General features: G+C 45.1%; 1 protein-coding gene across 2 annotated transcripts; it reads left to right on the forward strand.

The window, feature by feature from the left end:
- Positions 1–622: 622 nt before the first annotated feature.
- LOC102446358 (calcium homeostasis modulator protein 6-like) lies at positions 623–13,521 on the forward strand. Of its 2 annotated transcripts, XM_075924018.2 has the most exons (3): positions 623–7,290; positions 10,020–10,428; positions 10,945–13,521. In XM_075924018.2, exons 1-3 carry the CDS (start codon positions 6,757–6,759, stop codon positions 10,953–10,955), a joined length of 954 nt encoding a protein of 317 aa, XP_075780133.2. In that variant the 5' UTR covers positions 623–6,756; the 3' UTR covers positions 10,956–13,521. The 2 variants fall into 2 exon arrangements, with proteins under 2 accessions (XP_075780133.2, XP_089633341.1); XM_089777215.1 differs by having other exon boundaries at positions 3,078–7,290; positions 10,020–13,518.
- Positions 13,522–13,838: the final 317 nt, after the last annotated feature.

Consider the following 13,838-nt stretch of genomic DNA (forward strand, 5'->3'; position numbering starts at 1 on the left):
TGTTAGCATTTTCAGCATCTCTTTGTTTTTCATCAGTCTGATTTCTTCCAGGCTCTGAGATATCTGGGGTCTCGTGGTGGCAGTGGCTGTCCGTGAGGAAAGAGATATGCCATTGGCTAGCATCCGTATGTATTGGTGACACCAGACTATGCCACTATACTGTTATGGTCTCACCCACACACATGATGGGTGCGTCTAGACCGGCAAGATTTTGCGCAAAAACTTACCAGCTGTCTACACTGGCCACTTGAATTTGCGCAAGAGCACTGACTTTGTAATGTACAAAATCAATGCTTCTTGCGCAAATACTTTCACGTTCCCGCTCGGGAAAAAGCCCTCTTGCGCAAGAATACTTGCGCAAGAGGGCCAGTGTAGACAGGGAAGAACTGTTTTGCGCAAAAAAGCCCAGATGGCTAAAATGGTGATCGGGGCTTTCTTGCGCAAAATTGCGTCTAGACTGGCCACAGATTCTTTTGTGCAAAAGCAAATCTTTTGCACAAAGGCACTTGCCAATCTAGACGCGCTTTTGTGGAAATACTTTTAACGGAAAAACTTTTCCGTTAAAAGTATTTCCGGAAAATCATGCCAGTCTAGACGCAGCCGATATGTTAAAGGTGATGGGGAAGAAAAGAAAACCTTCTGAAACTACATGTGGTAAGCTGCCTACGTAATCTCAGTTCCATCACCAAAGCAGTCTGGTTACTGAGCAAAGGCAGGAGAAGATTCTTAAGTTATTTATTTATATTGCCAAGAGCTTTGTTGGTCATTTTTTCTTGTTGGGTGGAACCTGAGTTAATAAGCCTGGAAGTAGGAACAGGCTCATGGAAGTTACCAAGCACTGTGACATGGTGTTAGAAGTGAGTGTAGCTTTCAGCACCATATAATACACTGGAATCGAGATATTATATTGTACAGGGGTTATTGTACAGGGGTTGTTGTTCTGTTGCTTTCCATGTTGCATTCCTGCAAATGCAGAACAATTTTTTTGATACATTATTTTACTAATGGAGATGTAAAAATGCCAATAAAAGGGGCACTTCCAATAAAGGTAAATTTTGTCTGTTCAGTACTGTAGTATTAATCCAGCTATTTGGTTCAGCATACTGTTTATTTAGCAATGGTTGGTACTAAAGCTTTGAAATGCTACATGTCTATGGCTGGGGTGGGCAATAATTTTAGATGCGGAGGAGCGCTACTTCACCAATTTTTGAACTGACCCAATGGTGCCACGGAATGAGTGGGTCCTCTGTCAGAAGCGGCGGAACCAGGACACTTGCATGTTTCTCCTCCCAAAGACTGATTGGCCTGTGGGTGGGGGAGCATGTGAAATTTTTGCCCCCATCCTCCCGGCTAGAGAGAACTGCCAGCTGTTCTGAGCAGCTGGTGGTTCCCTCTAGGAACCCACCACCTTGCAGGGCTGGGGCAGGGAGCGAGAGACTTTGCACACCCCTCCCGCACACAGCCCTGATTAACCTGGGAGCGAGGGAATAACAGGGCATCTGTGGGTTGGAGCCACCTGCTTAGTAGGCCGGATCTGGCCCTCTGAACTCCTTTGCCCACCCCTGGTCCAGGGAGACAATTGCAAAACAACATGGTAACAGCAGATCTCACTCCACAAAAGCTACCAGGTATATTTGCAGTTCTTTTATACAGCCAGTTCTCTAATAAGAATGCTACTAGTCACATGGACCAGAGCAGAAGGACACAGATGTTCTGACTCATGTTTTTAAAGAATTTCCAAAGAAATAAACGGAACCAAAAACCATGGAACTAAAAAAATCAGTGTTCTAGCATCTTTGTTAAAGAAATAAACTTTAAATGAGTATTAGTCTGTATCTGTAAAAATAATGAGGAGTCCTGTGGCACCTTACAGATGAATAGATTTATTTGAGCATAAACTTTCTTGGGAAAAAAACCATTTCATCAGATGCATGCAGTGGAAATCACAGACATTAGGAGATATATATGTACTAGCATATCGAAAGAAGGGAGTTACTTATCAGGTGTGGGATGAGTGTTAACAAGGTCAATTCAGTCAGCATGGATGTGGCTCTCCTGTAACTATAATTTAGCTATAACTACTCAAGAGAGAGATATTGGATGCCTTGTGGATAGTTCTCTGTAAAGATCCACTCAATGTGCAGCAGCAGTCAAAAAAGCAAATAGAATGTTAGGAATCATTTTAAAAGGGATAGAGAATAAGACAGAACATCGATTAACTCTATATAAGACCATGTTACACCCACATCTTGAATACTGCATACTGTGGTTGTCTCGTCTCAAAAAAAGATATATTGGCAAAGGAAAAGGTTTAGAAAGGAGCAGCAAAAATGCTTAGGAGTTTGGAACAGGTCCCATATGAAGAAAAATTAAAAATGGGGGGAATAGCTCAGTGGTTTGAGTTAAATCCTTGAGGGGGCCATTTGGGGCAAATCTGTCAGGAATGGTACTTGGTCCTGCTGTGAGGGTAGGGGACGGACTCAATGACCTCTCAAGGTCCCTTCCAGTTTTATGAGATGGTATAGCTCCATATATTATTAGTACTGGGACTTTTCAGCTTAGAAAAGAAGAGACTAAGGGGGGATATGATAGAGGTCTATAAAATCGTGACTGGTGTAGAAAAAGTGAATAAGGAAAAGTTATTTATTTGTTCCCATAACATAAGAACTAGGGGCCACCAAATGAAATTAATGGGTAGCAGGTTTAAAACAAACAAAAGGAAACTTTTCTTCATTTAGCACATGGTCAACCTGTGGAACTCCTTGCCTTAGGAGCTAAGACCAGGACTTTAAAAGGGTTCAAGAAAAAAACTAGATAAATTCATAGAGGTTAGGTCCATCAAGGCTATTATCCAGGATGGAAAGGAATATGGTGTCCCTAGCCTCTGTTAGATTCTGGGATTGGGTGATGGGAGGGGGATTGTTTGAAGATTCCCTGTTCTGTTCATCCTCTCTGAGGCATCTGGAAGACAGGATACTGGGCTTGATGGACCTCTGGTCTGACCCATTATGGCCATTCTTATGATTTTACAATGGGAGGCTGTGAATACCGAGAGAGGAAAAATTGCCTTTGTAGTAAAATAAGTATTCTAAGTCCTTATTCAGTCCTCATTTGATCATGTTAATTTTGCAAATGAATTGCAGCTCTGCTGTTTTCCTTTGTAGTCTGGTTTTGAAATGTTTTTGTAGAAAGATGGTTACTTCTAAATCTGCTACTGAATGACCAGGGAAATTAAAGTGTTCTCTTATTGGTTTTATATGTTACCTTTTTTATGTCTGATTTGTGTCCATTTATCGTTTGTCACAGAGACTGTCCAGAGAGGCATTACTAGCCCTTGAGAGTATATATCACATTAGTGGAGAGGCACAGGTGGATGAGCCCCGGATGTGATGGCTTATGTTATTAGGTCCTGTGAAGGTGTCATTTGTACAGATTGGTGTGAGTATTTGGTTCAGGTTGGAGGGGGCTGTCTGTATACAAGGACTAGCCTGTGTCCCAAGGTCTGTGAGAGTGAGGGATTGTTTTCCAAGATAGACTGTAGACTATTAATGATGCACTGCAGGGTTTTTAGCTGAGGCTGTAGGTGATCACCCGTGGTGTTCTGTTATTTTCCTTTTTGGGGCCTGTCCTATAGTAGGTGACTTCTGGGTACTTAAATGAGCCACATCCACTGTGACTTAATTCGCCTCATTAACACTAGTCCAACACTTAATAAGTAACTCCTTTTTCATATCCTAGTACATATATAGAAATGTATCCCAATGTCTGTGATTTCCACTCCATGCATCTGATCATGTTTATAACCCACAAACAAATTTGTTAGTCTTTAAGGTGCCGCAGGACTCCTTGCCAGTTTTAAATGAGGTAATTCATTTGTAAAGCATTAACTTAGACTGCAGGTGGCACTTTCACTCTCTCCACTGGGAAAGGAACAAACCTTCCGAGAGCTAAATGGAAATGTCCTCACATTATTTGATGTTTCTTATTTTGGATCTTTTTTCTTTTGAATCAGATTTGAAGACTGAAATCCTGTATTTATTAGTCCCAGGAGAAGTGCAGCATGAGTAGCGTTGCTCCAGATTGCTGTACGCCTTCTCACTAATACTTCAGCCCAGTTCGTAAAGTGTGAGACCACCTCATGCAGCAGCACAAGACAAATAATGGGGTGGGAAGTTTTTGAATAGTCTATGAGTATAATTATTTCAGCATAAAGACCAACATTTAGGATGTGAATGGCACAGAGTCACACTGCTGATGGAAAGAACTTCAAAGTCATGGGAGATGGTGCTAAATTTGATCTTACCATTATAGCCAAATGATTGTCACCATAGTGACCTTTGGGTCTTAGTTCTTCTGTATCTTGTATAATGAGGGTCTTGGGGAGGTTGAGTGGCATGGCTAGGAATTTTGATACGCAAGTGTTACGTTAAGTTCATAGGAAGTCAGATTACGTTCCTCTACACCCCATGGATGTGTCTACATTTGCTTAACTTGAAATAAGCTATGCAAATTGAGTTATGTCAATTGCTTAGCTTATTTTGAAATAGTTTTATTACGAGTTTTGGTTCTGCGTACACAGAGTTTATTTCAAAATAGAGCACTCTTCTTCCTACTTCCCTTACTCCTCCTAAAATGGGGGTTACAGGAGTTGGAGTAAGAAGTCCTCCAACTTGGCAATATTTTGACATTATGTCAAAATAACTGCCGGCTGTGTAGATGCACACTATGGGATTTAGAAACAATGTTGTTGTGTGTCCAACAAGTCCTGAAACACTAAGCACTATAGGTGCTACTGCTATAGTGAACTATTCACACTCAACTAGCCTAATAGCCACATTGTTCAAGCCAACTAGCCACACTCAACCAGCCAAATAGCCACATGTGGCTAGGAGCTAGTGTGTTGGACACCACAGCACTACACAAAGAACTCACACAATGGCTCTACTGCTAAACAGCAAATGTGTACCAAGAATTTCAAAAGTGTACAGCAAAGATCCAGACAATGCAGCCAGGGCCTATTAGAGCTCCTGCCCCTAAATCTCATTTGATGCTTAGGATGTCAAGAGGCATGATCTATTCTAGGGAACAGGTAACACTGTTTCAGTGGGGTTGTGAGCCTACGGACACATGTTCACATGAACCATCCTCTCCTCAAATCTTAAGAATCCCACCCACATTTCTCCCTTAGTCCTCCACTCTGCAAAGCAATTCTTCTTTCATCACACCCCACTTGACCTGCTCTGCATCCTCCCTTCAGTCCTTTTGTGGGAGACAGGGATCCTGCTATGGAGTACCACAGCAGCTGGAGTTTCAAAGGAAATCACAAGTTTGGGCAATCCTGGGGGTCAGGCTTTTGGCTGAGTTGACTGCAGCTCTGGCACAGCTGCTGCTCCTGCTTTGCTCAGCTCCCTGCTCCACCCAGAGGTAATGTAGCAGTAAAAGTAATCAGAGGCTTGTTCCATTTGTGGGTTCAGACATTATTACCTTCCCTCTCCACCCTTCCCAAAACAAGGGAAGCTCAGCTTCCTCCAGCAGAGGCTCTGGGCTGCCGTTTCATAGGAGGGGATGAGGAGACAAAAATGGAGGGCAGAGAACAAAATACAGAAACTTTGCCAGTCTGGGCAGAGACGCAAAAATTCATGACAAACCCAGCTGGTTACATAGAATTCAGAGCTCTTGGGGACACCGTAACCACAGTGCACAGCAATTGGCAAACTTCATTGTTATAAAACTATATTTAACAAGTTAAGGCCAGCCCAGGGTCAAAGTACTGAGCATTGTGTGTGAGGCAGGTGTAGAGAGTGTGGGTAGGGAGAAAAAGAAAACACACACATAAGAAGAGAGTGAGGTGGAGTGACAAGAAAGACAAGCAGAGTCCTAACCCAGGAAAAGCCAGTGAAAAATCTTTTGGATCTGGTTACTGCTAAAGCGGCTTGGAGTTGTAAGCTAAAAAATTGTTCTTTTTATTTTTGACTCATTCTGCAGAGGACTGTGTGTAACCTTTGCAAATACATAAAACAGCATCAAAGAAAGATTTGGATATTACCAGTTTCTCCTCTCAACTGGAATAGTACTGGGACCCTGAAATTTGACTGGTAGGCCAGTCTCTCCAGTCCAAAAGGGAGCATCACTTCAGTTTAGAGATCTGCACAATCTAAAGCATACTTGGAGGCTGGTTATGATACAGTCTGGCACCATCTAAATAGAGACCAGATCAAAGTGTTCTATAACTAGAGCTGGTCAAAAAATACAAAAAAAAAAGTTTTGTTTCTGTTTTACTCCCTTTTACTTTGAAATTTGAATTTTTGACAAAAGCCTTCCTGAAAACATCCAGTTTTGAGAAGGGAAATTGAATCCACCTGTACTTATCAATCAGAATCAAATTGATCAGCTGTTTTGCGATTAAGGCATTTTGGGGAAAATACATGTACACTTTAAAGACACAGTGATGATTGCATGAGGAAAAAACAATAGCAGTCTGGGCTTCATATATTCTCCACACTGCATTCAAGTCACATGACTTTCTGTTTCCTGTCATTTTAAAAATACAGAGAAAATGCTTGGTACTTTCAGACAACTTAGCCTACATTACACCACATTGGCTAGAGCAGGAGAAAGTGAAACCTTCCTATCAGTGTGTGAAGACTGCGGAAACTAGAGAACTCACATCCTCTTCCTCTTGTACACATAACCAAGTGAGGTTTCATTCCCCTCAAAGCCAAGGGAGCTGGCCCAGTGCTGCCTCAGGGGCAGGAGATGGAGAAGTTTCGCACCGTGTTGGATTTCTGCCTCAGTCACCAGAAGGTGATTGGTTACAGCGCTGTGTCCCTACTGACTGCTGCAAGTGAGCGTCTCTTCTCAGTCGTGGTGTTTCAATGCCCCTGCAACTCCTGGAACATGTATTATGGCTCCGTCTTCCTGCTGGTGCCAGCCCTGATCCTCTTCCTTCTTGGCTGCCTGCTGAATGTCGGGACCTGGCGGGTGTTCACTGGCTGCTGCGCCCCCGGCAGGTGCTGCCATTTCAACCGCAAGAGGAGCTGCTGCCGTTACAGTAAGGTGCTGTGCCAGGTGATGGTGAGCGCTTCTGTGGCCCCACTCACGTGGATCGCTGTGGCCCTGCTTGGTGCCAGCTTCTATGAGTGTGCAGCAAGTGGGAGCAGCCTGATACAGAAGCACCTATGTAAAGACAATGACACCAAGTGCTTTGGGCAGGTGGCTAGAATGCTCTGTGGCGGGACTCTCTCCCATGAGAGAGCTCAGGAATTTGTGAGCTTTCGGGCTCAGTCTCAGGTACGGCCTCTTCCTTCCTTTGATTTACCTCTATTTGCTTTAGCCCCACGGATGTGCACGGCCCATGGTGTGATTGCAGGAGAGCTGGAGGGGCAGCATAAATAGTTCAGTTAAACTTGGTGCTGTCCCCAACGCCAAATGCCACTCAGCTTGCTTTTGCTGATGTGATGGCAAAAGGATGCAATATCAATGCTCTCATGTGAAACAGAAATTCTTGCGTATAAATAGTTAGTGAAAAATTCTTAGCTGGCTAAAATAAAGGTAACATATTGGTAGTTGCATCTCCCACTGCAGTCTATATTGCTTTCTAATATTTGGCCTGCTGTCTATCTGAGGCTACTGCTTCATAACAATATTCATACCTTTTCTTTTGAGGCAAACTGAGAATAACCCCCCAAAAGGCAGCTGGTTGTCCCATAATTGGGCTTTTCAATCCTTGTATTTTCTAGTAGGGCTGTCAATTAATGCGTGGTAAAGCCTGCGATGAATGCAGAGCACAATTAATGTGTTAATTTTTTTAATGCGTTAATCACAGGTATTTCCACATCACCGTAGTTTTGAAATGCCGCCACTGTGTTTCAAAAGGGCAGCACCTAGGGTCAGCCTGTGGCACTGCTGCTTTGAAACATCGCGCTGGTGTTTCAAAGGGGCAGCGCAATGCAGCCCAGTATCAGCTGGAGAGTCCAGCTGATCCCTGGCTCCCACGGTGCTGCCCGTTAGAAACTCTGGGGTGGCGTTTCCAAGGATCAGCGCTGCATGGAGCCTGGGGTCGCTGGGGACTCCAGCTGATCCTGGGCTAGTGCCAGGGCCAGCTCTAGGTTTGTTGCCACCCCAAGCAAAAAATGTTTTGGCCTCCCCCCCCTTTTTTTGTTGGCTTTTACATGTTTGCACTTTGCAATTTTGTTTTAGTTTTTGTCCCATTTTAGCCCTATAAATAGCAAATATAATTTTAATTATTTTTTTTCCATAAAGGCAAAGACACTATAAGTAAACTCCCCCTCCCCTTTCACTCACTGCTGGGTCACAACAGCCTTTTCCCTGCCCTGTCTAGCCCTCACTTATGGATAAGCACCCCTCACTCCCAATCCACAGGGGGAGCAGGGTGCAGGGACAGCGCAGAGCCAGAGGGGCATGGGGAATGGGGGGAGCAGGGTTCACCCTGGGTAATGGGAGGCGCAGAGCCAGAGGGGCGCAGGGACCGGGGGAAGCAGGGGGACTGGGATGCAGGGGTGCGCAGAGCCAGAGGGGTGCGGGGAACAGAGTACGGTGTACAGGGGTGGTGTGGGAAACAGGAGGTGCACAGCCATAGAGACACAGGGATTGGGGGGAGCAGGGTGCGGGATGCAGGGGAGGCACGGGGAATGGGATGCAGAGAATGGGAGGGGCAGAGGGATAGGGGTCCAGGGGTAGTGTGGAGAATGGGGGGCACAGGCCCAGAGGGGCACAGAGAAAAGAGGCTGTGGGTTGCAGAGGGGCACAGAGCCAGAGGGGCGTGGGGACCAGAGTGCAGGGGCGGCACAGGCAACAGGCGATGCAGAGCCAGAGGGGCACAGAGATCGGGGGGAGCAGGGTGTGGGGTGCAAGGGTGGTGCAGAGCCAGAGAGTCGCAGGGAACAGGGAGAGAAGGGGGACCGGGTGCAGGGGAGCAGGGTGTGGGGCATATGGGCGGCGGGGGAACTGGCAGCACAGAGCCAGAGGGGCGCGGGGTGGGGTGGGGCAGGCGCAGTGAGCCGGGCAGCCAACAGGGAGCAGTCTCTTGCCGGCAAAGGGGGCTGGGGCCGTGGCAGGACTGGAGCCAGCGAGGTGGGGCGGACCTGGTCGCGCTGCGCTCCGCAGCCAGCTCCTGGGGACATGCAGCCAGAGCTGAGCTCCCGCGGCCCTTTAAAATCGGCGGGGCGAGGCTGGGCGTTGCTGGGGACAGCTGCTTACCTGGAAATGCCACTCCTGGAGATGTGCCGTCCCAAGCACGTGCTTGATTTGCTGGTGCCTAGTACTGGCCCTGGCTCCTACGGTGCTGCCCCTGAGGCGGCATTTCAAAGGGGCAGCTGCACTGAGCCTGGGGTCAGCTGAGGACTCCATCTGATCTATGGCTCCTGCTGCACTACCCCTCTGAAACACTGCCGCAGCATTTTAAAAGGGCAGTCCATACAATTAATCGCGTGATTAATCGCAATTAAATGTTTTAATCATGCAATTAATCATGCTTAATTTTTAATCACTTGACAGCCCTATTCTCTACCCCTTTCAAAAAAGAGTTGTGTTATTAATTTCTCTTCTCTTTTTCCACTTCCTTGCCTCTCTGTCTACATCATGAATGCTTGTAAGCAAATATCCCCTTCCCATACAGTGAGGGGAAGCTGGTGTTTATTTAACAATCTTTAACAACACCAGAGAACTAGAATGTGCAAAAGGAAGTGTAGGGTATCTCATTGTGAGTTCTCAAGTTTGAAATTATAGTAAATTTCAGACTCATTCCAGGAAAAGAATTTAGTTTTTGTTTCCCTCCAAGGGCTGAAAAGGAAGAATGTGCTTGTTGCCTCCCTTTCCCTCCTTTATGATGTGAAAATGAGAGCTACAGATTTTGGGGACTGTTGTTTGTTTTGTCAAGAGAACTGGTTTCTGCCAATATCCCACAATGCCTGCCCAGTAGACATAGCCTAAAGCAGAAATCTCAAGTCAGGTTCCTAATCCTCTGCAAACTTCATTAATCCCTCTGTATGTTCCCCCAGGTGCTAGGATGGATTCTGATAGCCTGCATCATGGCTTTAGTACTGGTTGTCACATGCTTCAGCCACTGTTATTCTCCAGTCAGTTTTCTTCAGCTCAAATTCTGGAAAATCTACATGGCAAAGGAACAGGAGCTTTTTGAGAGCAAGGCCAAGGAGCATGCAACCAAGCTGGCAGAAAGGAATCTGAAATGCTTCTTTGAATTCACTGAGCCAGAACAATTTCAGACTCCCAGTAATAAAGACTGGCAGCAAATCTCATCCTTGTATGCCTTTAATACGAAAGGACAGTATTACAGCTTAATACACAAATATGTTTGCTCCAAGAGAGATGCCAGCATCAAATCAATTGAAGGGGATGTGTTTTCTCCTGCACTAGGATTTGTAGATGGCGCTGATATTGATGAAACAGGTACAATATAATGAAATACAGAAATTCCAGTTTTGTAGTGTGGACAGTTAACTATACTAAAAGAATCTCGTTCTATGCATTAATCTCTTTTATACATTAATGGGAATTTTGTGCAAATTCTCGCAGGATGAGATGGTCCATAAACTTTGCAGCATTTTTTTAATGAATGTTTTTACTTTTGCTTAAGTGACTTTTATAAAATAAATATTTCTGGATAGTGGTTTTAGAATATTTTTAAACCCTTGTCTCTTTCAAATTATGATGTTAAATAGTTTACACCTCTGCATCAAAGATAAGTGTATGTGTTGTTTTAAATTACTACAAAGCACCTTCTAGCAATATACATTAGCTAGTTTGTCAGCTCAGAACATTTGGCAATTAGACTTGCAAAACCAAAGTCTGACCCTTAGTATTGCACTAATACCGTAGCTTTCTGGACTTTGAGCCATAAGTAAGTTCCCCACAAGTGTGCAGAGAAAGAGAGCGTGTTGACTGTGTCTTTGTATCATTGAGCAGGTACATGCTGATGAATCACTGCTTATAAGCTTGCTGTTAGTGCTGAAAAAGAGAACCATACAATGTGCAGCAGCAGTCAAAACAGGTAACTGAAAGTTAGAAGCCCTTAGGAACGCAATAGATAAGAAGGCAGAAAGTATCATAATGCTACTGGAAAAGAGACTGTTGAAGAGACTGTTGAAGATGGATATGATAGAGGTCTATAAACCATGTATGGTTGTACAGGGGTGAAAGTAACTTAAATTTCTAACAGGTACTGTCCTATCACAACCAGCCCCCAGGAATACATATTCTTAGGGGGCATTTTTTCACTTACTTTCTACTGTAAATTGTGCACATGACATGACAGACTCGTATAATAAGAGTGGGGGAGGTTGTCCCAATCTTTTTATATACTAAATATAAAACTGCTTTACTTCAGTAAGGGAATCTGCTTTTACCATCTATTTGAATGAGGCCCAGACAGTACCATTGCATCACATCAGACCAGATGTGCGCATATTCCACCTGACAAGAAGTAAAAACTGAAATCTGAAGAGGTTATGTAATGTAAAATACTGTGAATGTGAAATATATGTAATTAAATCAATAACTCTGATGTTTCTGTTGTTAATATAGTTTCAATCCCATTGGAGGGTGTACAAGTGTAGGGAGGCTCAGGGAAGGGTATGGTTAGTATTCCAAATTTGGGGTTATTTAACTAAAGAGTACCCTAGATACAACCCCTAGGAGAAAAGGAACAAAACCTTTTCTTAAAGTTGATCTAATCCGCCAATATATATTTACCCAGAACTAGGGATCAAACCATGGCTTTGATCATAATACAGAAGTCTTATTTCAAGTTTGACCTCAGAAGGTGCATGGCATCCATTGTTCCTCTGTTATTAGCAATATAGTTTAATTCTCCAGTCAGTCTTATGCTTCTTTTTCAGGCTCCCTAAAAATTGTGACTGGCATAGTCAAAATATAGAATCATAGAATACTAGAACCGGAAGGGACCTCGAGAGTCATTGAGTGCAGTCCCCTGCCCTCATAGCAGGACCAAACACAGTCTAGACCATCCCTGATAGATGTATATATCTATTGTGTGAACGTGAGCCACATACACAGAGAGCTGCATGAGAGAGGGCTCACAATGGAAAATAGGTTGAGAACCACTGCTCTGCGAAAGACAGGCTACTGGGCTGGATGGATGATTAGTATGGCTTAGTATGGCCATTCTTATAGGAGACCAAAGAAAGGGACTAATCTGAATATTGACTAGTTTATTAATAAAGTGATATGAAAAATGCTTCTTGAAGGGTAATTGAAGCAAACTGTGGACTTACCTGTGTATGAGCCTGTCTTTTGTCTGTGAGCTATCTTTGAGGAAAGGGTCATCCTTCTTAAGCATGGCAAGCTACTCTCATGGTGCTACTAACCAAATAATGTAAGTGCCAAGTATGTTGTAAACATTCAGAATTGTACCGTAATAATGAAATTAAAAACTTCCCTTTTGGTAATGTCAGTTTTCTTTTTCCTCGGTCTGAGATTACGGTCAGAGATTGCAACATAGTCTACAAAGTTGTTCCCCAATAGTATCATGCGCTCCCAAGACTTATCACTAAGGTCTAATGGGACCACTGTGATGCCCAAAACTCCCACTGAACCCTGTAGAGGCCCTGTAGTGAGGCTGAGTGGCCTTTCTCCAGACTGGAGAGTGAAGGAGCACTACACTCCAGTTAGTGAGTGGAGCCAAATTCACCCACCCCCCTTGCTGGAGGAACCAGGAAATACAACAGGAAGACCCTGCAGCTCAGTTGGGCCAGAGCTTGTGGAGAACACAGATGCCTCTGCCTTGCTGAACCTCCACCCTGCTGTTCCCTACCCTGAGGAGATGGACCCTGAGGAGGGTTGCTGGGATTACCTTCAGCTGTGTACCACGAGGAGCCCGAAGACTTGTGGAGGTCAGAGGTACGAAATCCCAGGAAGGTAGCAAGCAGCCCAGGGGCAGCTGACAACTGGCTGGCTGCAGGGCTGGTGGCCTCTCAGCCGGTGTGCTGCAGCTGGATCGCCACTAACCCAGTGGCAGACCATTTTGCTACTGTTAGGGCCCTGGGCTGGGATGCGGTACAATAAGGCAGGCCTGTGTCCTCCTTGGTACCTGAACTCTGGGGTGGCTGACCTCCCATCTTATGCTCTGGGAACTCCCTCCTCCCCCCCCAGTTAGAATCCTAGACTGCCTGCTAGGTGCACAAACCTTATTACAAGCCCCTAGACTGCGTGAGCATTCTCCCTTACCTGTTCCATATTGACTTTTTGTTTGCTGGCTGCTTCAGCCCACAAGCCTGCTCCCTGATCAGTCCCGTCCCAAAGGGCAACAACTAATTCACTGACTGTGTCTGTTTGTTGGCTGCCTACGTTGGAGACTTAGGCTGCTGTAGGTACCATAGCACCTCTGCCCAAGGGCTAAGGCCCGAGACAGTTATTTGCTGTAAGCCCTATTATAGGGCTGCAGGCTAGAGACTCTTCAGTGAAATTGCCCTAAGGGTGGGGACAAGGGCCTCAGATGGCTATTGTGTGTGCACCTCTCTTAGGGTATGTCTACACTACCCCGCTAGTTCGAACTAGCGGGGTAATGTATGCATACCGAACTTGCTAATGAAGCCCGGGATTTGAATTTTCCGGGCTTCATTAGCATAAAGCCGGCTCCGCCATTTTTAAATGCCGGCTAGTGCGAACCCCGTGCCGCGCGGCTACACGCGGCACGGGCTAGATAGTTCGAACTACGTAGCCATTCCGATCTATCTGTACACCTCGTTCCACAAGGCGTACAGATAGTTCGGAATAACTACGTAGTTTGAACTATCTAGCCCGTGCCGCGTGTAGCCGCGCGGCACAGGGTTCGCACTAGC

The sequence above is a fragment of the Pelodiscus sinensis genome, chromosome 3 (assembly GCF_052426305.1).
Source record: "Pelodiscus sinensis isolate ZL-2025 chromosome 3, ASM5242630v1, whole genome shotgun sequence".
NCBI lineage: Eukaryota > Metazoa > Chordata > Testudines > Trionychidae > Pelodiscus > Pelodiscus sinensis.

What these genes read in the sequence shown, in the direction of transcription:
- LOC102446358 (XM_075924018.2), top strand. Translation starts at nt 6,757, where the DNA reads ATGGAGAAGTTTCGCACCGTGTTGGATTTCTGCCTCAGTCACCAGAAG. An exon ending in GCTTTCGGGCTCAGTCTCAG is followed by an intron (nt 7,291 to 10,019) that starts GTACGGCCTCTT and finishes ATGTTCCCCCAG; the next exon opens with GTGCTAGGATGGATTCTGAT.